The following is a 25740-nucleotide window of genomic DNA, read 5'->3' as shown; positions in this document are numbered from 1 at the left end:
TTTTTATGTGTTTTAAAAGGTGATTTTCCAAATCAGTCGATTTTTTTTTTTTTGGGCGAGATGAAGAACCTGAGATGAAATTTATTTTAAATCGAACTTGTTATTTTTTTATTAAGTGGGTTTGGTTTGTGAATGTGAAATGCATCCTGACCTGTAAAAACACTCTGAACGTGTGTGTGTGTGTGTGTGTGTAATGAATTGTAACCATGCACTGGTTATTGTAGGAATAAATATGGGAATATTCTGTCTTATTGGCAATAAAGTTTAATTAAAAAAAAAGAAATTAAAGATTTTTTTTTCTTTTCTCAAACCCTTCTGGACATTCGTTTGAAACAAACATGTTTATACATGTTTATAAGGTGTGACACAGTGTGTTATGAGATGATATAACAGTGATATAGTGTGTTATAAACACAGCCACTGCTAATGTTTTTTCTTTTTTAACCATTTTAGAAACTTTTTTTTTTAAAAAGAAGTGTAGGCGTGTATAAAGCCTAATGAATGCGGTGTAATGTCTTCTCAATGTATTTGTAAGTTATTATAAATCCAGAAAGTGTAGAAACGGTTTGCGTTTCTGTGGGGTGACGCTGTGGGTGCCATGTCCATGAAATATCCACAAACTGATAAATAAATGATGTTACAGACTAAATGGTTGAAGATAACCATATGTTCATTTTTACATTTTGACAAATGTTGCATATGTTTTTTTTTATATATCTGTTATATTTTTTTTAGAACAAAAAATGCATTATGTATTTTATTTTAAAAATAGCATCAGTTTGTGATATTTCTGTAGTAGACACTCAGCTCTACTATGCTCAAAGACAAAGGCCTGCTGTTTGTTCTCCTCAAGCTCTGCACTGAATTTACACTACACAGAGGAAGGAAATGAATCACCCTGTTGCTTTTAATACAGAGATTCTTTTCGTACTATAATTCCTGTGCGATTCAGATCTGAACTGAATGGTTTCCTGATGCGGCTTCCCCTTCACCTCTGCTCTTTATTAGACAAATGAAATCAGTCCCTCGGGCTACACAAAGCGCAATAGATCTTTATTGGTTTCATCGCTACCATCAGTTTACATCTTTTTTGTTGTTGTTTTTTTACTTTATATTTCACCTGCAATTATAATCAGAGGTTGTGTCAAAATATAAACACCCACTTTTTTTTGCTTGTCGTGATGTGTCACATATTCGTAACAAAAAAAAACTAAAAACTAAAAAAAAACCACAACACATGGACTATATAAAAGACGCAACGGTGAATACAAGCCACTGTAGATTTACAAGGTTGGTGGCGGTGTTTCCTGTGCCCATCAATATTCAGGCATATTCGAATAATACTTTTTAAGGACCTGCCTTGACCTTGAGTATTTTTTTTCCTCAGAAAATGGGGTTACTTTTTTGATCAATATCCACGGGGACAAGAAGCACCTTGAACAGAAGATGGAAGGCGAAAAGGGGGAAAAGGGAAACGCTGCATACGTCATCGCAGGATCAGTCGGTCGGTCAGTCAGTTAGTCGGTTGTTCCTCTGGTTTGTTTTTGACGGTTGATTCAGTGACGATGAGCTCGTGCTGAGCATTAAAAGCCTGCGATACCTCTCTCTCTTTCTCTCTCTCTTTCTCTTTACAGGAAACTCCATAAAGAGCACAGAGACAGATCTCCTCAAAACTGTAACAACAAAAAGAACAACAAAATAAATAGCAGTAATGCAGTAATGCGTGCAGTAAAGCGTGCAGTAATGACTGCGGCTAATAAAGGGACATAAAAGGAGCGTACGTTTTTGAGGAATTCCTCCGCGACGATGCGAGCACGTGCGTTGACTGACAGCTTCATTTCGCTGATCTCTTTGTCGATTTCCTCCATGAAATGGATGACGAAGTCCACCAGCTTGTGTTTGTACATCTGCTCCGTGTGGAAGTTGGTGATGAGGAAGCTAATGTCATAGCCCTGAGAGAGGGAGAGAGAGAGAGAGAGAGAGAGAGAGAGAGAAGTCACACACGCACACACAAAATCATTTCCACCCTGCAGTTGATGATCTCTCTCTCTCTCTCTGATTAAGTGTCAATCATTTTGTGCTGTGGTGATTCTTCTCTTTATTAATGTACACCATACCTATTTTTATCCATATATAGTTACTTTGTGTGCTGTGGGACGTCGTCAAAACAAGTTCTCACTTACGTTATTTCAGCTATAAACAGTTGTTACGTCACCACTTGCTTTTTTTTTCTCTCACTTATGACCTGGCATGTCACATGACTGAGAAACCACAAAATGTAGAAACTGTGTACTAAAGTACTGATTCTGGCACAAGAGGCTCTAAAATTTGTTTTATAAATTTGTCAATGTAGTTTTAGTGGTAAACCATAAAGAAAGTAAACTTTAAAGCCCAAGCAGATACGTGTTTATTTCTCTCTCTGTCTCTCACCTCCACAGATTTCCTTCGCAGGATGAAGAAGTTCTCGGCTCTCATCATCATGAAGCGCATGAACTTGTGGCACAGGATCTTCTCGATCTCATCCGCCTGGTTCAGACATCGAACTTAATTTATTTAAAAAAGTAAGGTTGCCAGATACCGGAAAGTTACACGAGTGTTTTTTACTTGACCGACTTCAGAAACACCTATCTTGTCTTTGAATGATATTATTTGAATGCAAACTTTCATAGACAGAAATCAGACATTAGAAATTATAATAATTATATAATGCGAACAGCAGTCAGAGGATAATAAAGGAAGGAGTCGAGACGTCGTACCTGTTTGACGGCGATGCTGACTCGCACCGAGTTGATGGAGCCCTCGATCAGGACTTTCTCCTTATCGTTGCGGCTGATCACCACCGGCTGCAGCAGCAACTCTTTGCTGCTCCTGAAGAGGGAAATTTCTGTACTGTAGCTCATGTCTATCAGTTAAAATCTCAGTTGCATTCACAATGAACGGTCTGGAAGCGAGAACACGCGCTGTCTCACTCACCTGACCTCCACCTCCGGCTTGTTGTGCCGTTCCACCACCTGAGAGGAGAAGTTCTCCAAACACAGGGCCGCCTGCAGGGTGGCACGCACGGCGTTCAGGTACGGACGCAGAGTCGCCGTCTGGAAAAATGAGTACATTTTAAAACACAATGAATTGTGATGTCAGTCACAGAAGGTGTTAAGGCCAATGCTTTACAAAGTGATAGAGGGCCAACAGAGCAGACTGCATTCTGGATACAATACTATCAAAACATTCCTACAGGTTACATTATTGTAGGCATCTATGATCATCATCATCTTCATCATCATCATCAGGGAGTGACAGTGAATACCAGAAACAGCATCACTTAATGCAAACGATTACACTTTAAAACAACATGAACACCTCCTGTGTCTGGATTTAATTCTATGTGTTTTTTTTTGCTCAAAATAAATAATGATACACTAAGCGATTATAACACTGTAATACATGCTAGCTAGGTCACGTTAGCACGTTAGCACAGACGCCAATACGGAAATTCACGTTTAATTAGCATCATATTTTGATCTCAAACAACGTGGAATTTATTGCTCTGATTATCACGCACACAAAAACAAATATTACACGTTAAAGGCAAAAAGAAAATAGTGCCACTTTGATGCGGCAGAAATCTTACCATTTTTGTGGTCCTTTGAGAAAGGCGGAAGTATTTACGCCACGCCTGGTGTTAGTTTCTTCCCCACCCGTATTCCGAAATACACCGCCGTCTGCGCTCCTACTAATCCGATTTGTTAATAGATTGTCAATATGAACTCTTAGCCAATCAGAACAAATAGCACTAACCAATCCAAGCGAGGAAGGCGGTGTTCGTCGGAATGTGTGTGGGGAAGAAAAAAAAAAACAACTCCTACGCCTATAGCGGGTTTCGATACTATGTAATAGTAGCGCAATATTAAATTTATGCCACCATTTTCACGCGAAAAAACGGCATGAATGACCAAATAAATATTAGTTCTGACGGATACTATATTAATACGTAAAACATATCTGAAATAATCGTGACAGACGGTGCAGTTACACAAAAACATAATTTCAATTACTGCTATTCTAAATAATACGGTAACAGCCGCAGTCCAGAATTTACCTTGATTCGCGTTTCTACCATATATGGCAAATAGTAATACATGGTCAATTTTCTTCATTTCTGCTGAAATATTATACGTATAAATATTTTATTCATCTAAACCTACTGTAAAACATTAACAATTTAAGTCAAATACCGTCATATTAATTTGTTTTGTATCGCTTTTACAGGATTGTCTCATAGCCCGGACTGGAACGTACCATTTTAAACCAATTTGAGTGCATGGGTTCAAATAGGGGTGTCCAGTGCTACGGTCTTGACTTATTAATAACAAAAAAAATCATCGATTAGTTGAAAAAGCTGACATGTTCTGTTATGTAGTTTACAGATGATCACTGTCTATAAAATCTTATTCCTCGATCATAAACATTGAATATTTTTGGTTTAAAACATAACTGCGCTCCCCGTTTCACTAAATGGTACGGCTGCTAATGGATGTCGCTTCTCGAAGGTAAATATATGTCGAAATATTGAATAAATTCTGAAAAGTGTGTAATTTACGTACGGATTTGCTTTAGGTTAATAATAATATTAAAAACCCCGATACGTTAGACATGTTTTTGGAGATGTTAAATTAACAAACGGTGTTGTAGTTTGACCTGCACATTCCAATTAGCATCCTAGCATTCATGCAAAGCTAATTAGCTAATAGCACCTAGCCCTGTAGGTGCTAACTAACATTGTTGTTATGTCTATTTAATATTAGCGCGCTGTGTAGATGATTTATTTGGTCGTCTTTTGATGTGAAATAAGTTTAAAGTTATATAAACGTTTTAATTGCATGTACAGTTTTTTCCCCAACACACACACACTTCAACGCTAGCTGCTGTTAGCTGTAAACACTTTGCTTGTTATCTCTGTCAGTGTAACCTAATGTCTGTTCAAGCATGTTATCTGTTATCATATAATTTCATACTCTGTAGTCAGACATAATCTGAAACACTTAGGAAATAAAGTAATCTGGTTTGTAAGCGCATGATGCAAAATTCCACATCAATCATTTGTCTAAAATATTTGCTTTCTGTATCAGTTTTCCAAAAACTTTTGATGGCAAACGATGAGGCAGAAAATAATAGTTTTATGTCAGGTTTACAAAATATATGTGTTGAACAAGAAAAGTAGAAAAACATAAGCACAGGTATGTAAATAAATATCTGTGAGAAACAACAGAGTTGGTCAGGGATTGGAGGAATATAGGAATGTCAGTGATTTTATTAAAGTGTGGGATTCTGTGTGTTCCAGTTAGTACAGTACTGTGATTCTACAGTTCTTCGTAACTGAGAAGATGAGTGAACTGAAGGACTGTCCACCGCTCAAATACTACGACTTTAAGCCCGTGGAGCATGTGAAAGTGTGTCCTCGATACACCGCGGTGTTGGGCCGCTCGGAAGACGATGGCATCGGGATTGAGGAGTTGGACACGTTGCAGCTGGAGCTGGAGACGTTGCTGTCCTCGGCCAGCCGACGTCTCAGAGCGCTGGAAGAGCAGAGACAGGTCAGAAGTTATATTTCACTCCATTTCTTCTCTTTTGCTTCTCTTTCTCTCCGACAGCACATGACCACTTAAAACTAATTAAACTCTTCCCAACAGATCCTTACAGATTGGCAGGACAAAAAAGGCGACAAAAGGTTCATGAAGATGGGGAAAGAAGTCGATCCGACCGCCTCCTCCCGCCATCCGAAGCCTAAGAAGCCAAAGCTCGAAGGAAAAGCGGGTCACGGGCCTGGGCCTGGTCCAGGCAGACCCAAGTCCAAAAACCTGCAGCCCAAAGTCCAGGAGTATGAATTCGGTGAAGACCCACAGGACATACCCCGCAACCCCAAAAATGACACTCCAAACAGGTGGGCTGAGATTTAAACCGAGTGACTTTATTCATTTACAATTTATCTAGAATGGCAGAGATTTTACTATGAATGCTTTGTGGAGAAGGTGTAGCTCGTTCTTTAAAGTATTATCATTATCTGTCATCTCTGTGTGTGTGTGTGTTTGAGACAGATTCTGGGCTTCAGTAGAGCCCTACTGTGCAGACATCACTAATGAAGAGATCCGAGTTCTCGAAGAACTTCTTAAACCACCTGAAGACGAAGCGGAGTATTACAAGGTAAAACCAGCACAGCTGGATTTCTAAACTGTTGTTGAATTATTTATACCTGTGAACTGAGAAGGTGGATATTCTGAATTTTTAACAGGATTTAAAAAATATAGCTTTAAGATTTTAAGATCCATCACCATGTTCCTCAAAATCTAAAAGCTATACTTTTTAACAGGATTTAAAAAATATAGCTTTTAGATTTTAAGATCTATTACCATGTTCCTCATTTTTTACATTGTGACCTCTTGGTGGGTCAGCTGTCTGTTGGTTAGATATGAAATGTGTATTTGTGTGTGTGTGTGTGTGTGGCTTGCAGATTCCCGCTCTAGGAAAACACTACTCTCAGCGCTGGGCACAAGAAGACCTGCTGGAAGAGCAGCGAGAGGGAGCGCGAGCCAACGATAAGAAGAAAAGCATGCTGGGTCCACTCTCCGAGATCGACGCCAAAGGTAACGCAGAGATTCTCTGTAGATCATTTGATGGACACTGAAGATAATGTAGTGCAGTCTTTAGTTTCTTTAACAGTACCATTTTATAGATATTTGGATGTTAATTGAAAATGTTGCTCTTAGTGGCTTGCTTTGTAAGCACAATCCCTGTTTTGCTTTGTGCAGACGTCGATGCCTTGCTGAAAAAATCGGAGTCCCAACACGAGCCTCCGGAGGATGGCTGTCCGTTTGGTCCCCTCACACAGCGCTTGCTGCAAGCTCTGGTGGAGGTCCGACACTTCCGATGAATACATTACACTGATCAAATATATTCACTTTTTACGCTCTTACCAGGAAGTGTTCTGGCTTAGCTGCTCTACATATATTACTATTGTAGTACATTGCGCTTTGCTGATAATTCCAGTACCTTTTTATTTTAGCTTTAGGTGATATTAGGATTTTGTGGTTACGTTCTAGGAGAATATCATATCCCCTATGGAGGATTCCCCAATTCCAGACATTCCGGTGAAAGATGATGGAGCCGGAACTTCGCCACGCAGCCAGGGAAAAGCTTTCAGGTAATAATACTGACGGTCAAACATGCTCAGTTCCTGAAATTACAGAGGCAGTATAAACAGTCGGTCTCAAAGCTTAGCCATGACAATCTGCATCTCTCTCTTGCGCTCCCGCGACAGTGTTCCCCACACACGCTCTCTGGAAGCCCGGATCAGGGAAGAGCTGGTGGCTCAAGGTCTGTTGGACTCAGATGAGAGGCAGGGCACAGGAGGGGACTCGGAGGATGAAGTGCTGGCCGAGCTCCAGAAGAGACAGGCAGAGCTCAAAGCTCTGAGCGCTCACAACCGAGCACGAAAGCAAGAGCTGCTCCGGTAAGTTTGACTAAACAATATGTAGGTCTTTCAGAGTACACATTAGCGATCTTAGAGTAACTTGTTAATTAGTCTTAGGGGGAGGAAAATAATACCTAGAAAAATTTATCCATCTAGTTTCTTCTAATAACGCAAATGCGTATTATATGTTTGTCTGTAAAAAAAAAAAAAAGTACTATTCCAAACCTATACAATTTTGTTTTGAGTCATTCTCTTGAGTGTGTCACCTCTTCAGGTTGGCGCGGGAGGAGATGAGGAAGCAGGAGCTGCGACAGTGTGTCCGAGTGGCTGACAACGAGGTGATGGAGGCTTTCCGACGCATCATGGCTGCCAGGCAAAAGAAACGCACTCCAACAAAGAAAGAAAAGGATCAGGCATGGAAAGCGCTGAAAGAGAGGGAGAGAATCCTCAAACAGTTGGACGGATAAAGAAGACCGTAATCCGATCGTGTTCGTGTGGAGTCGCCGGGACCGGAGCTTTCACAACAAAAAGGTCTAAAATCAAGGGCTGGTTTTAGACTAATTCAAGTAACACCACAGTGGACCTCTAATAATCCTTTTCCGCAATGTGATATTATCAAAACTTTTTAACAACCGGCCGACATTGCCACAGGTTCGTGAACTGAATTATGAAATGAAATGTGACTTTTCGGTTGATGGACTAAAGTGTAGCCTGGCTTTGGGAAAACATTTTACTGTCCTGAACTAGACAAACCCATAGTTCAGCATCACCATATTGTCAAGAAGCCCAAAGATGACATGCATGCCGTTGTTATTGCCTTTATATGTATCTGCCTACATGAATTCTTACTGTTCTGTGCAGATTATTTCTTACTCAGATGCAAGTCCACTGATTTCTGTTTCTTGCAGCGTTAGATTCGCAAAATCATTTGAAGCCAAGCATTTTGTTTGTGATAAATTGGGGAATGCCTTTAGGTTGGTAACCGTGACAAGTGGAAAAGGACACTTTGAGGTCATTCTTTAAGGGTTTGTTTTTCTCCTAAAGATCTTCTGAGGGTCACTTCAATGCCATCATCTTGGATGACAATAAACATTCAGATTCTATGCTCAAGTTGAAAGTTGCTGTGGCCTTTCTCATTCAAGATGATTCAAAAGATTGATTTTTCCTAAATTCCAGTCTACATCCAGCCCCATACACAACCCACTGAGCCACTATGATGTGCACTGAGAAATCACTGATAAGCTACTGGGAGAAATCCTATCAGCGCGACAACACCCGATCCCTGGACTCATATGAATCAGGTCTTGAGGTACGAGTGCACCATTCATCGCCTGCGGTACCCTAATATGAACTATTGGACTCGTATCCTGACCGCTGATGCATCTAGATCCCAGGGTCTCTTTACCATATCTGCCTTTCTTTTTTTTGTACAACTCACTGTTAGCGGAAGTACCTGTTACACTCTGTTGAGAAACTTGTACTTTTGCCACTGCATCTGTGCAACAGGAAGCATGTTCCTTTTCCTTCTCATGTTCTTATTTTGGTTTGTAACGTTATGATTAAAGAAACTGACAACACTGTGTCCATTATTTCATTCGCCAGCATAATGTTTACTGATTTTTGTTTTGAATGTTTGTATTTTTTTTTTTCCTTCTCAGTGCTGTTACACGAAAAATAAAACAGACTCATTGATAAGATGTCTGTGCCTGGGTGCATATAGAACTGCTGGTAGATTTGCATCCTACTGATAGGAAACACATCTGTCTTATTTATATATATTTAAATGATGAGCTCGCGCACTTCACTGGGACGATTCTGTCTCTCTGTGTGTGCGCGCGCACGGGACACTCGGTCTGTCAGTTATATTATTTTTTCACGGTAATGAATGATTAATGTCACTAAATTCGGATAAGCAACACTGACCTAACTACATCTATATCTACCACTTCTATGTCTACATCTTTATCTCTTAACTTCTGACTATTTTTATCTCTGTAGCCGAAAAGTTAATTAGCTTGCTAGCTAAGTTTAAGCTAATTAACCGTCGCTGGTTTCTGTGACACGAATCGGTAAGCAGCTCAAACCTCACAAACAAAGCGGTTAATTAACGATTTATTTCTTTATTTTTTTAATTTATCTGTAAATGCAGCATCAGATACATTTCAATAATTCGTGTATATTAGCTGAAGTCAGCATCCTACTGTTATGGTTTTCTTTGTCTACCCGTATTCTATTCGCCTCTTGCATTATAATTGGCTAGAATATGATTTACAACTTTAGTTCACCAATCAGGTTTCAGCAATTCAATCGCCCGCGACATGATTGAGTACGAACTAGCCAATCAGAACGCAGGAGACGGAATACAGGTGGTGGGGAAACCAGAACGTTTTATATCGAGCAAAAACTAGCTGTCAAACACAAACAAAATTATTTATGTAATAATTCTCGATAAAATATTTTACTCTTTATAGCGTGGTATAAATAAAATATTTATCAGTAGTACTGACATCAAAACTAATGGACTTGTATCGTTTATATTAAATCAGCTTTGATTGCTAGCAAGCGTTCATTTCAAAATAAAAGTCCTGAATATAACGTGAACACAGGATATCATACAGAGACTAAAAGGAGGTGGGACCCAGACAGACTTGTCATAGCTCTTTAATTAATTAACAAATTAACTATTTTTTCAATTATAATAAATTATAATAGTGAGTGATTCATTATTATTGATAATTGATTCATTTCAATCGATTTGTGTGTTTCTTGTGATGTAGACAGAGATCATGTGTGGAAGAACAGCTTGCACCCTCGCTCCTGATGAGATCCGGCGTGCTTCTCGGTACCGAGACCGGTCTGGACATCAGCGACAGCCTCAGTGGCGGGACGGAGATGCTGAGAAATACCGACCCTCCTACAACAAGAGTCCTCAGTCCTTTAGTCCGGTTCTGCTGTCCAGCAGACACTTAAATAAGGCAAAGTGTTACTGACTCTTCTTTATCATTTTATACGGGTCAGGGAAGAATTTCTAACAGAGTATAACTCACACAAAGCTTGTACTGTTTTCATGTAAAAAAAAAACCAACAACTAATTGCTGCCTGCAGTTTATCTTTATTATTTTTATCTATAATATTTTTTATTATTAATCTGTTATTAACTGCCATTATCACTAGTGGGCTTTTTATCCTACTCCTGTAATTCACTTCAGCTTTGTCGGTGTTGGACAGGAAGCCTCAGTGGATGAGTGCGTGCTAGCGACGATGCGCTGGGGTCTGGTGCCGGCGTGGTTCAAGGAGAGTGACCCTAGCAAGATGCAGTACAGCACCTCCAACTGTCGCAGCGAAAGCTTGCTGGAGAAAAAGTCCTACAAGGTGTGGGCCTTAAAAATTTCTTTCATTTTCAGTTTGGAAATATCAGTGTTAGTTTGGAACAAATAGATAAACAGAACTCATGTGTTGTACTTTTTGAATTATATAAATGTATTATAACTCATTGACTTTTTTTCTTTATAGCTACATGTCTGTGCGTATTCTATGTTTATTTTCTGCCCCAGGACCCTCTGTTGAAAGGCCAGCGTTGTGTCATTCTAGCTGACGGCTTCTACGAGTGGAGGAGGCAGCAGAAGGACAAGCAGCCTTTCTTTATCTATTTCCCCCAGGACCAAGGATATAAGCAGAATGAGATGAAAAAGGATGAACAGTGTGAAGGAGAGCCAAGGGTAAGACTGATGGAGTTTGAATCTTTAACGGAGTGATTATGATTCGATTCACAGCGAATGTAATTGTGTCTGCATTTTGATTTCTCACCACAGAGAAACACCAACATTTAAATCTCTGATGGAAAAAGGGACACAAGTGAAGGAAGCCTATTTGGTACACATAACATTTAATGCAACACTATAACTAATAATCAAATGCTAATGATATAGTGATTAGTTAAAGGTTGGGCTTGAAAAACAATCATGTGAGCCAACTGCATTTTCAGAGGGTTCAATTTATTTAGAGGGATTTACCCTCCATTTCCCAGCACTGACACAATAATGTAAAACCTTTAAGATGTTGCGCCATATGAGCCTCAATCCATACCCACTGATCTACCTCAACAGCTGTACACAACCTTCCTTAAGTCAGATCTATATCAGTCAGCTGTGGATAAGTGTTTGCTTCCGATCCCCGAGATTCTTATTAACATTTTTATTTTCCTTTTTTTAAGGTCATTAATGTGAAGTAACATTTACAGATGTTCCATAATCTGAAAAATAAACGTCTGAATTGTCTCCTTTAACAGGACGCTGAAGATGGCGGTGCATGGGTAGGATGGCGTCTGCTCACCATGGCGGGGCTGTTTGACTGCTGGACTCCTCCTGGTGGTGGGGAGGTTTTGTACACCTACACTGTGATCACTGTGAATGCTTCACCAAACCTGCAGAGCATCCATGACAGGTAGAGCATGACTTTGTATAGTTACTAGTACCACACATCCATACATTAAATGTAGAGATCATTGTAATATGCTCTGTGGTGTAGTTACCAGGGACAGCTATTCGTTAGGAGTGTGTATGTGTGTGAGACAGGATGCCAGCCATTCTGGATGGAGACGAGGAGGTGAGGCGATGGTTGGATTTCGGGGAGGTACGCTCACTGGAAGCTCTTAAGTTGCTTCAGTCTAAATCCTGCCTGACTTTTCATCCAGTCTCTTCAATGGTCAACAACTCTCGCAACAACTCCCCCGAGTGCCTGCAGCCGGTCGACCCCGCCGCCATGAAGGTGCTTCACTTATGACAAATACAAGAAACATTACTCCTCTGCATGGTTAAGTAACAATGGTATATAAATATATATAATTATTTATACACAAACAGACCACTTCATTCTCTAAACTCCTAGCTTTTCCAAAACTGATTAATCAACCCAGTTGAAGAATGGTTTCCAAACTCTGATGAACTGACCCTCTCTCTGATGGACCACCGCAGTCAGGCTTTACCATCAGAGATACTGCAAAATAACCTCGAACTACATAAAGAATGATGGATGGGTTTTAATCTGAGGTCCATAGTTTTATCAGTCTTGTCTAGCTGCGTGTAACAGTGCACGCTCCAATACAGCTTCATCTGTGCAGCCAATTTTAAGAGCTATTATACAATGTAAGGATGTGAGCTAGAAAAGGCGAACAAGATTGTTGCCAGTCTCTAAAATAAGTCCTGACCAAAATGAACCGGACCTCTGGATGTGTGCAGAGGCACCAAAATCCGCTGTAGCTGACTTGATTACTGTCTCACCTTTCATTGTCTAGCCATTGCTCAGTCAAGCTGTTGTTTTCTTATATAACATTAACTATTTGTTAGTGCTCGTGCAGGCTGTTTAGCCGATGGGGAATCCAAAAAATAATCTTATTGCTCTATGATGAACAAGTCAGGCAGAAACATTATCCGGTATAGCGGAGGAGAGTGTAGTTTCTGTCCTGAATGGACAATGTTTTCCGAGTCAAAGCATGTGAGTACGACCCACTCGTAATTACCACATAAGAAGTGGCAAGTAGAATACTCCCTACCCCGTCTAGTCCACTCGCAGTTAGACAGACAAATAAGGGTCAGTCTTATTATTGTCTTTCTTTAGGTTCCTACTCAGATTTCGGCCAGCAGTAAGATGATGATGAGCTGGCTGAAAAATGGCTCGCCAGGTAAGAGGAAAGCAGCTGATGATGCCGAACCTAAAGAAACGGAAGAAAAGCCTCCATCTGCGAAGCAGAAGTCCAAGGCCACCGGGATGCTGCAGCAGTGGCTGCTGGGAAGTGGAGCCAGTAAGAGACCAAGAACATAAAGCTCCTGAACTTTCATATTGTTAAATTGTTTGGGAGTACTGAAGGCTATTAGAATTCTTTGGGGTTTTTTTTTTGCTGAATGGATAATCTGGCGGTTTTCTGCTTTGCTTCTTGAGACACCTGAGTATTTTAAAACCTAGTTTTGCACGATTGTTACTTATATTTCATAACCATTTTGTAAAAAGTGGAAGGAGGGAGAAAGACACGTGGCAGTTAATCTTCACTGCATATGATATATCGTTGTTTTACAAGGAAAGATGGTTATCTCCACAGTTCGAGCCCAATGTCTGTATGGATTGGTTAAAAGCAGACAGAGTAAAACCCACATTTATCTTAATCTATAATAAACTTATAAAGCCTCGAAAACACAGAGAATGTTTATTATTAATGTTGAATATAGAATATTTAAATTCTTCCATTTCAGTGCAAATCACAGGAAGGGAAATAAGACACTTTTTTTCTTATAACAAAACGTTACTGGTAAGAGGTGTCACAAAAGTGCAACCGGATTAAGGTAGCAGCAGTACAGTTTCTCTAATGGTTTAATTATATTCACTCAACTGATTAAAACACTTCCTCTCTTTATTTAAAACATCCGACCCCAGCATTCTGAGTTCGATGACAGAGCACCATTCATAACCAAAACCATTCGGTGATGCGATGCGCAGATAAGAACGTGTAGATCATGCCAGTCAACGTACTTCATAAAACATAAAATGGGAGAAAAAGCACTGCACAAAAGATTTATCCAACAAGTTTGTTTTTTTATTATTTTTTTAATTACTTTTGAAATACATTTATTTTCAAACAATGTATATGCTGTGCTGTAATAAATGTTTCATTAGTTGTCATGAATGCTTCAGATGTCCTCACTATTCAGCAGTTCTGTGGGGTTTTTTCCACTTATTCAGGTGAGTTAATAATAGAAATAATAATAATAATAATAATCAATAATAATAATCAATAATAAATCATAAGAAAATGAACAGATAGTAAAATATCCAAGGGATGCCAACCGGTCCTCTGCCACCTTGAGGTGGAGTGAGACTTAAAACAAAACAAAAAAAAGCAGTGAAGCGTCTGCTTGTCGCTAGCCGTAAGTAGAAAGCGGTCCTGCTCAGAGGAGGGATGATTTAAAAAGAAAAAATCCCAACATGCTATAGAATTCTAACGTCACAGCTACGATACTGATTTTAGTGTTGGACCTTTAGTCGTATCCCCATACCACCAGGTTTGTTGATGACTAGAGGTGACACTGCATATTAATTAGTGAAAAGCAAATAAAGCAAAACAGCATGCTTTGTAGGAGATGGACGCTGTGACACGTCAAGCCTCCCGTTGAACCAGAGAGAGCAGACAGTCCCGATATCAACACAGAGCTTTAATCAATCTGTAGATTACACAGCCCCATCAATCTGCATTACATCTTACACGGTGGTGGTGTATGTATATAAAAAAAAAAGTCTGAGAAAGCATTCAAGTGTTGAGAGTTTCAGAAGGAACAGAAAGAGAGAGAGAGAGAGAATGTGTGTGAGTGAAAACCGCAAGTATGAAGAAGGGTTGACAAGAATATAGTTAAAAGAGCTACTATTGAGGGCCTGAAATTACTTGTGCACCAAAACACTTTATTCATTATGTCTTCATGTAAAGCCCATTGAGCACTGCTGTGTGTGTGTGTGTGTGTGTGTGTGTGTGTGAGTGACTGTGAGTGCAAATTGTATAGGGTATATTCTAGAAGAGGAAGCCTGCCTGCTCTATGAAGGCCAGTGATTACATTGAGGGAAAAGTGGAAAGAGAAGAGGGAAAGATAGAGAGAGGCAGATGTGTAAAGAAGGAAAAGGAGGAACAAGGCCAGAGAGGGTGGAGGGTGATCAGTAGCGCCCCCTGTACATCTTCAGCAGCTGCAGCTCTCCGGTGATTGCTTGGCTCTCTCGTTTCTGTCCAGCTTGATCGGCTCTGGAAACTCGTTGTACAACTCCACCTCGGTTTCCTGGAAGAGAGGAAACGGGTAAAAACGGATGCATCACTAAATACGGCATGAAAAAGTTTATTACTGAAGGAACTACTACTATACTGAAGTAAGTTTTTGTCCACTAGGGGGTGTAATTGTGTACCTGTTTGAGTGCGTTGCGTGCGATGGTCTGGAAAGCTTGTTCTACGTTGATGGCCTCCTTTGCGCTGGTCTCAAAGTATGGGATGTTATTCTTGCTCTGGCACCAGGCTTGTGCTCGCTTAGTGGTTACCTGAGAGACGCAGAGTAACAGAAGACAGGTAACGGACCGATTCTTTTCCACCTTCACACATGAATCTCTGCATTTTATCCTACCTGTTTTACAGCCTCGCTAAATAAAAACTGCTTAATTATTGAAACATTTCTGGAAGAAGTCCCCAGTGCAAACACTTTGTAAGAGACAGAACTAAACTGTGTATTTTCTCATTAATTGGGTGGTGAGCGGCTCATTTAAAAAAAACAAAAAAAAAAGCCCTAAAAGCACAGTGAAGTTCCCCATAGAGAAGTCAAACACATTTATAGTCACATGACCTCTGCTGATTCTTGTGAAGTTCCCACACTGATAATGCGTGTGATATAAAACACAACCTAGGCCCAGGTTTCCGTCCTGAAGCACACACCTGCCTATTCTCCAGGTCGATTTTGTTGCCAAGCACTACGAAGGGGAAGTTCTCAGGGTCACGAGGGCTGGCCTGGATCAGAAACTCGTCCCTCCAGCTGTCCAGCGTCTTGAACGTGTTCGGCGCCGTGACGTCGAAGACAAGCACGCAGCAGTCTGCGCCGCGGTAGAATGCCACGCCCAGAGACTGGAAACGTTCCTGACCTGCTGTGTCCCAAATCTGCAGAAAAAAAAAAAACATCGGAACAATAATCCTTACATCTGAACTCGTTGTGGGTCTGAAACAAACCTGCATGCTGATGTCTCAGGTGAACCGTAACACTGTTAGCCTGGTGTTTAAACGATTTCAATTGCACGGATAAAGTACAGAGAACACGCAATCGCAGTACGTGCCACTATTCACTACAGTGTTTACTTATAAAGAACAAAAAACAACAACTGTACTGCTTTGTGCATCACTCCTGTGTACTGCTACTGCTTCAGCTGATGCTTCGTTTACGTCTCTAACTAACCTGCACCTGCAAGTGGTCAACTGATACTCATGTCAGTTCCTCAAAAGCCTTGAGGTATGGATTGCCACACTGGATTAAAAAGCCATGTAAACGAATGCAAACATTATCCGAATCCAAATCCATTTTATTCTCTGTGCGTGAGCAGATTTATTAGTACGAGTGTGCGAGACTCTCCGTACCTGCATTGTGACGAGCCGATCGTCCACCATCACCTCTTTTGTCAGGAAGTCGGCGCCTATTGTAGCTTTGTATTGATTGCTAAACTTCTTGTTCACGTACTGGTTCATCAGAGAGGTCTTTCCCACTCTACAACACACACACACACACACACACATTTAGGAAAAAGAGGAACTGAAAGCTCTGAGCTCTTTTACATACAAACATGCATGATTAACCAACAATAAAAATGTGATTAACTAGCACTTGAATAGTGTCTGATGATATTGTTGTTATCTCTCTGATGAATTGAGATCTAAGTGTGTGTGATTTAAAGTGTTGGACCATACTATCTTTTACACCGTGTTCTCTTGAAGGGTTGCATGTTCTTGTCCTCAGTACTGTTTCCTTGAAAACCAATATAAATATGACCAAGAAACACAACTGTCTCAGCATCTCAACGTCTAACGTTGCATTGTCTCAAATCGCATACTTGTGCACTGTTTTTGTGTGATATAGTACAAGATCTCAGACCCGATGCTCACCCCGAGTCTCCGAGGATGATCACCTTGAGCAGAACTTTCTTCCTCGAGGTCATTGTGTCAGGAGCTAAAGGAAAGATGAGAAGATGACTGAAGTCACGATCAGGAAGAACATCATCTGGTCTTCTTGACATAAGTGGTAAGCAAAATGTCAGATACAGATTTCAGGCTGAATGTTTTCTGGGTGCCAAACAGCTTTCATTTAGGGGTTGGGGGGGAAGACAGGCCAAAGCTGCACTATTACATGGGTTTGCTTTAGACTGCAAGCCTTACCACACAATTCTGGCTCTAGTTTTCTTCATATTATCTTTGTAATTGAGCTAATTACCCAACTAACACCCAGTCACACTTGGACTACTCACGTGTGGAAAACACTGCTCAGAGAGACAGAAGTGAAACATAACGACTAAAAAAAAGCTGAGATTAATCGTATGAAATTAGGCCCAAATATCAGCTCATTTCTCAAAGTAACAAAATAGAGCTGTTCGAGAAGAAAGTTAAAGGCTTTCAGATTACAGAGATCGTCTTAATGTTATACGTTAACATAACTTTCTGTCGTGTTTTTCCTGTCTGAACAATGCTGATGACAACGTGTAAAAAAATTTAAGTGAATTTACTCCTACTTTTAATACCGAAGTTTAACCTTCGACAAAAAGACGTAGGTGATGTTTTAAAACATTTCTCAGCACTGAGAGGGTCCGAGACATAAATGTGTTGAATCAATGGACTATTAATTATCCGATTAATGTCCATCTTGAAAATAAATCGGATAAACACGATTACCTGTTTATATCCAGAAAACAGAACAAAGATGTGGATATGTAGCTGTGTGAAGATGCAAAGTTTTAAAGGCCGAATTTCTCGATTAGTAAACAGTTGATATTCCTGTGTGACTTTGGCCTGAGACGTACAAAAGCACCGTGATCATAACCGGTTTGCCTAGAAATCAGAAAGTGAAACTCAAGCAAATAAAGCAACATTCGTTTTAAACACACATGCTTGGGTGGGCTGCCTGCACGTTCTGTTAAAGGCTATGAGACGTTTATCGTTTCATTCGTACCGTCGGGAAGATCCTGAGATTTTCCTTTTGATGTTTCCACAGAACCCAGTTATGTTAATGATGGTGGAATAGGTCTAGATCATTGTCATATTGTCATCTGTATATCTAGTAAGGCAAAGTAAAACAGGATCATGCGATATCAGACACCACTATTAGAGCGTTTATTATGAGTGTAAATGAGCAGCTTAATGGTCAAACTCCTGAGGAATCATTTTACTTAACATCCACAAAACTTCAAATAGGGGAAAAAAAAAAAAAAAAAAAAAAAACCCACAGGCAGTCGATTGTAAGTAGTGGCGGTGTACTAACCTGAGACGCTCTCAGAGGAGAAAAAGTATAGTGTAATTTCTTATAACATTAATATCAAGGTCATAATGCTAAGCCTAGCGTACTGGATGTGGCAAACAGGGGTCTCTTAGTCCTGTAGAACGATCAACAAAAGTGGACTTTTGTGAATGCAGACAGCTGCTGCAGTGACTCAGTGCTGACGGGGCTGAACACGACGCCATTACAAGGAAAACACTCACTGTTTTCCTGCACTAAACTTTGAACTAGTCATGTGTTCTCGCTTACTTTCTCTGTCTGAAGTCACGAGGGATCGTGTGAGCATGCTCACTCACTCTCTCTCTCACACACACACACACACACACACAGCAGAGGACTGCTGTAAATGGAAACCGATAGATTCGTATGCCTTCAACCCCCAGCACCCGAAAGTGGGAACAGACTGTAAATACTAGTTTAACAGAGTGAACAGTGTGTCCCGCATTGCTGACGAGCCAACGGTGAAAACAAACTTCACCGTTGGATCGAGGTCACTTTCACAACACTCACCGGACACGTAGAGTAATTAGACCTACAACATAGATGTGCTGCGTTAACTGACAAATCTATACTCTATAGTTTGCATATGTGTAACTAATGCATTCTTGTCATCTACAGGAAACAGGACACGTCTCTGATCCTGAGAGAGCAGGAAAACATTCGATCTTTAAAGGTAAAACAAAACAAAACACCAAAACTGCAGCGGAAACAACGCAGTCTCTCGTCATCCATACTCGTAACCAGTTTTCAGCGGAGTGCGTTTGCAGGGGAATCGGATCCGGTCTCAGGTACATAAACAAACGGGACAAAACCACCTATCTGTGTGAAAATATCAGAATTGTACATCAAGGCCAAAAACACAGTCTCAATCTGACCTGAAAAAACCCAAGAGCTGTTTTCTCCCTTCCCTTTAAATGAGACTCGCTCGAATACAGGATCTCAACTTCACACCTTGCTCAGCTACAAAGAAAGCTGTACCTTTAAAGTAGAAAGTGCGCTCATGGCTCAGCGTGTCATTTACGCTCATACCGACAAATACGCTTTTTATTCAAGAACATCCATCTTAACCTCTATTACAGATAGACACAAACAAGCAGAAAGCAGTGACTTAGAGTACTTAGAGACGGAAAGTAAACACAAGACACACTTGGTTCTAGGTCTGTGGATAAAATTCAAATGTACCATTTCTTCTCAAGTAGTCCACAGCCACTTAACCTCAGGAATCCTTTTCTCTATCAAAAATAGTCGTCACACTCGTATAGTCTTCTTCTCAAAGTATTGCCACAAAGTTGGAAACATGAGGCTGTCTACAACGTCTTTGTTCGGAAGGCTCCAAGTCCGGCTGTATGAAAGGAAATTATAAAAGTAAAAAAATCCTGCATGAAAATAAATTGCTTGCAAAGTAGGTTGCTGAGGAAATGAATTTGGATGCAAAGCTCCACGGCCCGGGGGCAGTGAATATGAAGCCGGAGCTGAGCGGAGGAACAATACCTGATCACGGACCGATCTAATCGAATCCAGACATACGAGAACGTAGGGAATGGCATCTCCGGCTCGACTGCAGGAGGACGGCGAAAACTGGGTTGTGAGACATGGATGCGGGGTAAAGAAAATAACCCTGGAGATTCTGCGTAAGATGAAAATCCTGACGTGCACGCACAAACAAAAACTCTTATTAAGCGCTCGAGCAAGCACGGGAGTGACAGAAAAACAAGTTTAATGTGCGTCTGGCTTTGTCTTTAGGGGCACTAACCGTTCTCCATTCAGGCTGAGATTCTTTTTCAATCTTCATTTTCACAGCATAAGAAAGTAACCTGGCCTACAAATATCAGTTTCACACAATCACATCATTAATAGATCATTCACAGAACACAAGACTGCGCAGAAAACCCTGAGCATCAGCTGACATATCCATCCATTTTTTTTTAATTCTTTATAAGCTGTTAAACGTAAATGTAAAGAGAATTTTAACTGACGTACCTCACTTGAAAATACACAAAGATAAAAACAGAACAGCTTTTTTTTTCCCCGTTAAATTTTCTTTTTCCCTCTGATAGCCAAGCCACCACTTTTTGCCCCCGGGTTCAGCCCCATGACAATCCTTGCTATGTGATCTGTCTGATCTTTTTTTTATGCAGTCTTTTCTGTACTCTTGTCAGGATATACCGTATTGTTAGTATCTGAAAGAGAAAGTGGCAGTGAAGGTATCAGGATCTGATCATACTCTAATCTGAACCTAGATCTATATCCAACATTCCCTGCCTGAAAAGATCAGTCAAGTGGAATGGTGTCTAATTTTACTTTAAAAAAAAAAAATCTCACATCCACCCTCAGAATATAAATGAGGATAATTATGTAATACGAGTAGAACAAACGTTTCAGCGTTACGGGTAACAGCCGTATTTATCCCAAACGATGTTTCAACTGTTCCACAAACAAAAAAAAAACCACCAAGCAGCTCGGTGTGCCGGCACTCGGGTGCTTGGCTCAGTTCAAGTGTGAGTGGAGCAAATGCACGGCAGCTTCATGCCAAACTACAGGATCTTGCAGCCATGTTGCTGGCCCTGAAGTGAAAGCCGTTTATTTTCCTTTCTTGCTAAAAGGATTAAAAGTGTTGGCCTACTTCATACCACACCACACCCAAACACCCCACTCTAGTACACTAGCAGTTTGATCTGTCAGTAGATAACCTACATCTCTCACAGATTAAAGATGCTAATGTTTCTTAAGAATATAAAATGACTGTTGTGCTGCTGTTAGTCGTACAAAAAAAAACACACACACAAAACGGTACAAGAAACCCTTGAACTCAGACACAAGTGCATCTTTATTACAGGCTGTTCTGCTACATCAAAATCCATACAACTAATGATAAGGAAGCTTGCAGTGTGCAGAATGCCATTTAAAGGCTTATTGATTGACAGAAGGAGAGAAACATTATCGATAGCAGTACTTTTTAGAGCGCTTTTACACTTATTTGTCCGTTTGCCGAGTCCAAATCAGAGCAAAACACTTAATTTGATTGATCACTGGTTTATTTTCTCACTGTGAATAATTCAATGAACAAAAGAGCAGGTTTGCACTACACTGTCACTAGTATTATTTTTAAGAGATTTTAGAATACCTGCTATCTTTCAAAAGTTTATACAGTGATATAGTTTCTCAAAAAAAATATTTTGTCGATCACATAAAGACTCGTTTCAGCAGCTCACGTTTACGAAAAAATAAAAAGTTAAAAAGCAACCAAAAATCCGTAGCAGGTTCCTTCTCTCACTACAGTGCACTTGGACAGTCTCGGGGCGATTGTTTTGGGCCTCAGTCGTGTGTAAAGGTGGAGAACCGGAAACACTGAACTCTTTCTTAGGACTTTCCACAATAAATCACATGAATGCTGCCAGTAGACAACTGTTGAAATAAATAAAAGAAACAGGTTCTTTGCCAAAAAGGTAACCAGTAAAGCCTTGTGAAACCCTCAAAAGCATTTACACCACAAACTTCAGTTTACGAAACACTTGGTCTGGAGGAGTTCCTTAAACAAACACCAACACCAAACATGTATCTGTTAAAAAAGTTTGTCTCTTCACCTCCTAAAGCTGCAGTTCCTCAAAAGACACGTTGTACCATCCACCCTCACTCACACAGACTTGGTTTCCTTAACACCTGTCCACATGAACGGATAGGAATTTCCTGTAAATCCCAGGCAGGAGGTTAATCCATGGGCCTTTAATGTGCTGATGTATGTCTAAAGCTTGATTTTAGTGCAGTGATGATTGAATAGTACATTAAACATCCACGTTTATCGACTGGAACAATCTTTCACCGTCACATAAAGCCTCACACTCTGGAAAGACAATTCATGACAAGTTATATTGTTTACAGAGAAACTGAAAAGATTCTGGAGCTAGGCTGGTGTCAGGTGTCTCGTTTTCCTCATTCCTGTTGACCAGAAATTCAGATTGAGATATCACATTGTGACAGCACCAGTTTAGTGCAGAGGAAATCTAAACAATCTAAAGAGTCAGCTCCTAAAGACTTTACAGCAGACTCAAAGAACAGCTTTCCTGACTAACACTAAAGCACCGCTGCATCACTCTTGACACAAAGACAGGCAGATAAATCCTACCTGCCCCTCTATCAGTAGGCAGGTGAACAGCATTTTCTGTACAGATGTGAGCATGACCATGAAAGTATTTTATTTTTTTTTTCCCCCCCTTGAGTGACTAAACTGGGAACGATCACATGTAATCGGACAAGAGACAAAACTTTGAGTACGGAGACAGAGGAATATAAAAGTGCTCGAGTGCAGCTGTTCATTTCTAAAGTCAGGTTCTTTTGGTTGAGTGTATACTCCCACACTGCCCTGGGTGTAACCAAACTGGGGTGACTCCATGTTTAATCTGGAACCCATGACACTGGGCAAAGTCGTATCACATGTTATAAAACCACAAAGGAGTGTTTTACCATTAGGACTGGAAACGGTTGGATGTTCCTCAGCTGAGCATTAGGAGACAGATGATCAGGATCATGAGTTCTCTCTCTCACACACACACACACACACCTCCATAGCTTTATTGTGTTTATTCTTGGTTGGCTCAGGGCGTGGGCTTCCACTTTATAAAGTCTTATAAACAGCTTATAATAACGTCTTGAAACTCACATGTAACTCAAGACTATTAATAAAAAACACTGAGCCGTAGTATTTGGTATATTATGAGGTGTATTAGGATGTGACGAATGACTCAGTGGTGTGTGATTTAAACTTGCAAACACGAATAACCAACTCACGAGCTTTAAAAAAAAAAAAATATATATATATGCTATTTTCTTCTAAATATATAATATAATGATATGATGTGATGCGCGCGCACACAAATACGAACGTGTAGATTAGCTCCTCAGCTAACGGTGCTGACAATCGGTAACTTCGCTAAACGTTAAATGTCATTAAAAATCAGACTTTTTTTTGGATCGACGTGACAATTTTCTATTTGGACATTTATTAATGTTAACACCCGAACACGTCATATTAGCGCCGTGTGCATTCAGGGTAGCTGGAACACTCATCAACCCCCACAGAGATATATTGCTAGTCCTACAAGCTAATTGCTAACTAGCTTGCGGTCTTTTGACACCCAGTTATCATTTCCTGCCGTCGTTACGATACGTAACAAGCTCAAATTCACACGCTTGTTGAAAAAGTACGCAAGTCGAAATATTTACAGTGAATTACACTCACCTTAGTTCAGAAATAAAACAGAAGTAACGGCGAACGTCGGTAGTGTTTTAGCAAACAAGCTAGCACTAAATGCTAACGCTGACTCCTCTTCGCTGTGTCACTGTTGTTTTGTCGGTTCCTGATTTATTTACAAGTTAAATATTCCTCCGCTATGACACTATGTCAGGTTTATCAAATCAATTCGGCTTAATAAACAATTCCCCGAGGCTGCCGCTATTAACGCGCCTGTTTAGACCGACTATTGAATAATCTGCGTGTTCCGGCCCGGTCCTGTTTCTCTTTTCTTTTCTCTGCTCACTTCCTTCAAAACAAGCCCGAGACAGCAGCATTCCGAGGTCTTGTCCTAAATCGCACCCTGCTCACTACAGCGCAGCACAATATAGAGTGCAACATTATTGTTTCTGGCGCTGAAGTAGTGCACTACATAGTGTATGTGGAGCGGTTTGAGACGCGGCCCGCTCCGTCATCACGCACGCTGCACCTTTAATAATGAGGGAAATCGCAGTGTGGATTTTAGGGCTTAAGATCATATTTACTCTCCGTGCGCGCGCTTGTCATTCCTGAAGACTTCAGTCATTATTACAACATATAATAAAGAAAGCAACAAACAACAAATGTTTAATGGAAAAGCCAACTCTTCAGAAGCATGCACACATAGAGGACTCTCTCTCTCTCTCTCTCTCTCTCTCTCTCTCTCTCTGCCTGTCTGTCTGTCTGTCTCTCTCTCTCTCTCTCTCTCTCTCTCTCTCTCTCTCTCTCTCTGCCTGTCTGTCTGTCTGTCTGTCTCTCTCTCTCTGTCTCTCTCTCTCTCTCTCTCTCTCTCTCTCTCTCTCTGTCTCTCTCTCTCTCTGTCTCTCTCTCTCTCTGCCTCTCTCTCTCTCTCTCTCTCTCTCTCTCTCTCTCTCTCTCTGCCTCTCTCTCTCTCTCTCTCTCTCTCTCTCTCTCTCTCTCTCTCTCTCTCTCTGTCTGTCTGAGCATCTTGTCGTGTATGAGACTGAGGTCCCTGCGTGTTGTCAATCAGCTCCTACACCGCTGGAGATCTGCACTGCTGCTGGACTATCAACACACAGAGGTTGTTCCTGCAGATTATGAACCCTTTCCCCAGCTGAACATCGTTCCTGACCTCGACGGGTGTGAGGGCCCCCTCCGGTCTGCCGGGGTGAAGGGGAGATGGACTTTGGGTCAGTGACGGGGAAGCTGCTCTACAGAGCGTGTGTTAAGGTTTTAAATAAAAAAAAGCTGAGTGGGAGGGAAGACACCCCATGGAGCAGTGTTTTGGGTTTTAATGCTGATATTAAACCAGAGTGGAGGGCACTGTACAAACCACCATTACCAAAAAGAGCTGCCGACCTCCAGTGGAGAATTTTACATGGTATTATCTCTGTGAACTCTTTTATTTCTTTTAAACCCTGATGTTGCACATGACTGTCCTTTTTGTTCACAGAGAGAAACAGTTTTTCATGCTTTTATTCACTGCTCCAGGTTGCAATCATTGTTTGTGTTTTTACGGAGCATTTTAAGGTCGTTTTATGTTGATTTTACTGTTCAGTGTTTTAATTTTGGTTTTAAATACATTAGGAAACACAGGATCAGGTGCGAACTGTTTAACTTTATCCTCGGTCAAGCAAAGATGGCAATATACCTGATACCTGTTTTACTCAATTATGAAACCATCTTAACACGTATTTATTTATTTATTTATTGTCACCCTGAAAATAAAGCGTTGTAAAAAGTCAAAAAAGCAAAAAAGCATCTCTCTCTCTCTCTCTCTCTCTCTCTCTCTCTCTCTCTATCTCTCTGTCCTCTCTCTCTCTCTTTCTTTCTTTCTCTCTCTCTCTCTCTCTCTCTCTCTCTCTCTCTCTCTCTCTCTCTCTCTCTCTCTCTCGCTCTTTCTCTCTCTCTCTCTGTTTCTTTCTGTTCGTCTGCCCTTTCATCATTAGATCAGGATGAATAGTGAAAGTAAAGGACACTTTGGGCTAAACTATTTTCTTTAG

General features: G+C 40.6%; 5 protein-coding genes across 9 annotated transcripts in view; 3 read left to right on the top strand and 2 right to left on the bottom strand.

Annotated features, from left to right (window-relative positions):
* The window catches only part of pfkfb4a (6-phosphofructo-2-kinase/fructose-2,6-biphosphatase 4a), a 17872-nt gene extending 17365 nt beyond the window's left edge, over positions 1–507 (top strand). For both annotated transcript variants that reach the window (XM_060858560.1, XM_060858558.1), the window contains exon 14: positions 1–507. This exon is cut by the window's left edge and continues 1309 nt beyond it. The gene's annotated coding sequence lies outside the window, so the exon portion shown is untranslated.
* A 525-nt stretch (positions 508–1032) lies between these two features.
* On the bottom strand, positions 1033–3774 carry arpc4l (actin related protein 2/3 complex, subunit 4, like). Its single transcript, XM_060858562.1, has 6 exons — positions 3629–3774; positions 2974–3092; positions 2757–2868; positions 2431–2526; positions 1782–1952; positions 1033–1673 (listed from the first exon to the last, which is right to left on the bottom strand). The coding sequence occupies exons 1-6, from the start codon at positions 3629–3631 to the stop codon at positions 1668–1670; spliced, it is 507 nt and encodes a 168-aa protein (XP_060714545.1). The 5' UTR covers positions 3632–3774; the 3' UTR covers positions 1033–1667.
* A 519-nt stretch (positions 3775–4293) lies between these two features.
* Positions 4294–9042, top strand: tada3l (transcriptional adaptor 3 (NGG1 homolog, yeast)-like). The gene is made up of 9 exons (XM_060858495.1): positions 4294–4547; positions 5339–5591; positions 5688–5938; positions 6093–6198; positions 6506–6638; positions 6804–6907; positions 7095–7195; positions 7313–7504; positions 7740–9042. Exons 2-9 carry the CDS (start codon positions 5382–5384, stop codon positions 7930–7932), a joined length of 1290 nt encoding a protein of 429 aa, XP_060714478.1. The 5' UTR covers positions 4294–4547; positions 5339–5381; the 3' UTR covers positions 7933–9042.
* Positions 9043–9270: 228 nt separating this feature from the next.
* On the top strand, positions 9271–14137 carry hmces (5-hydroxymethylcytosine binding, ES cell specific). Of its 4 annotated transcripts, none has more exons than XM_060857576.1 (8): positions 9271–9343; positions 9464–9534; positions 10243–10440; positions 10694–10837; positions 11020–11184; positions 11754–11908; positions 12040–12232; positions 13082–14137. In XM_060857576.1, exons 3-8 carry the CDS (start codon positions 10252–10254, stop codon positions 13283–13285), a joined length of 1050 nt encoding a protein of 349 aa, XP_060713559.1. In that variant the 5' UTR covers positions 9271–9343; positions 9464–9534; positions 10243–10251; the 3' UTR covers positions 13286–14137. The 4 variants fall into 4 exon arrangements, with proteins under 4 accessions (XP_060713559.1, XP_060713561.1, XP_060713560.1 ...); XM_060857577.1 differs by having other exon boundaries at positions 9278–9316; XM_060857578.1 differs by lacking the exon at positions 9464–9534.
* On the bottom strand, positions 14030–24073 carry rab7a (RAB7a, member RAS oncogene family). The gene is made up of 6 exons (XM_060857580.1): positions 23747–24073; positions 17130–17193; positions 16608–16734; positions 15918–16136; positions 15401–15529; positions 14030–15276 (listed from the first exon to the last, which is right to left on the bottom strand). Exons 2-6 carry the CDS (start codon positions 17180–17182, stop codon positions 15181–15183), a joined length of 624 nt encoding a protein of 207 aa, XP_060713563.1. The 5' UTR covers positions 17183–17193; positions 23747–24073; the 3' UTR covers positions 14030–15180.
* Positions 24074–25740: the final 1667 nt, after the last annotated feature.

This window comes from Tachysurus vachellii, chromosome 22 (genome assembly GCF_030014155.1).
Source record: "Tachysurus vachellii isolate PV-2020 chromosome 22, HZAU_Pvac_v1, whole genome shotgun sequence".
NCBI classification, from domain to species: Eukaryota; Metazoa; Chordata; class Actinopteri; order Siluriformes; family Bagridae; genus Tachysurus; species Tachysurus vachellii.
This window is presented reverse-complemented; position numbering and strand designations above follow the sequence as displayed.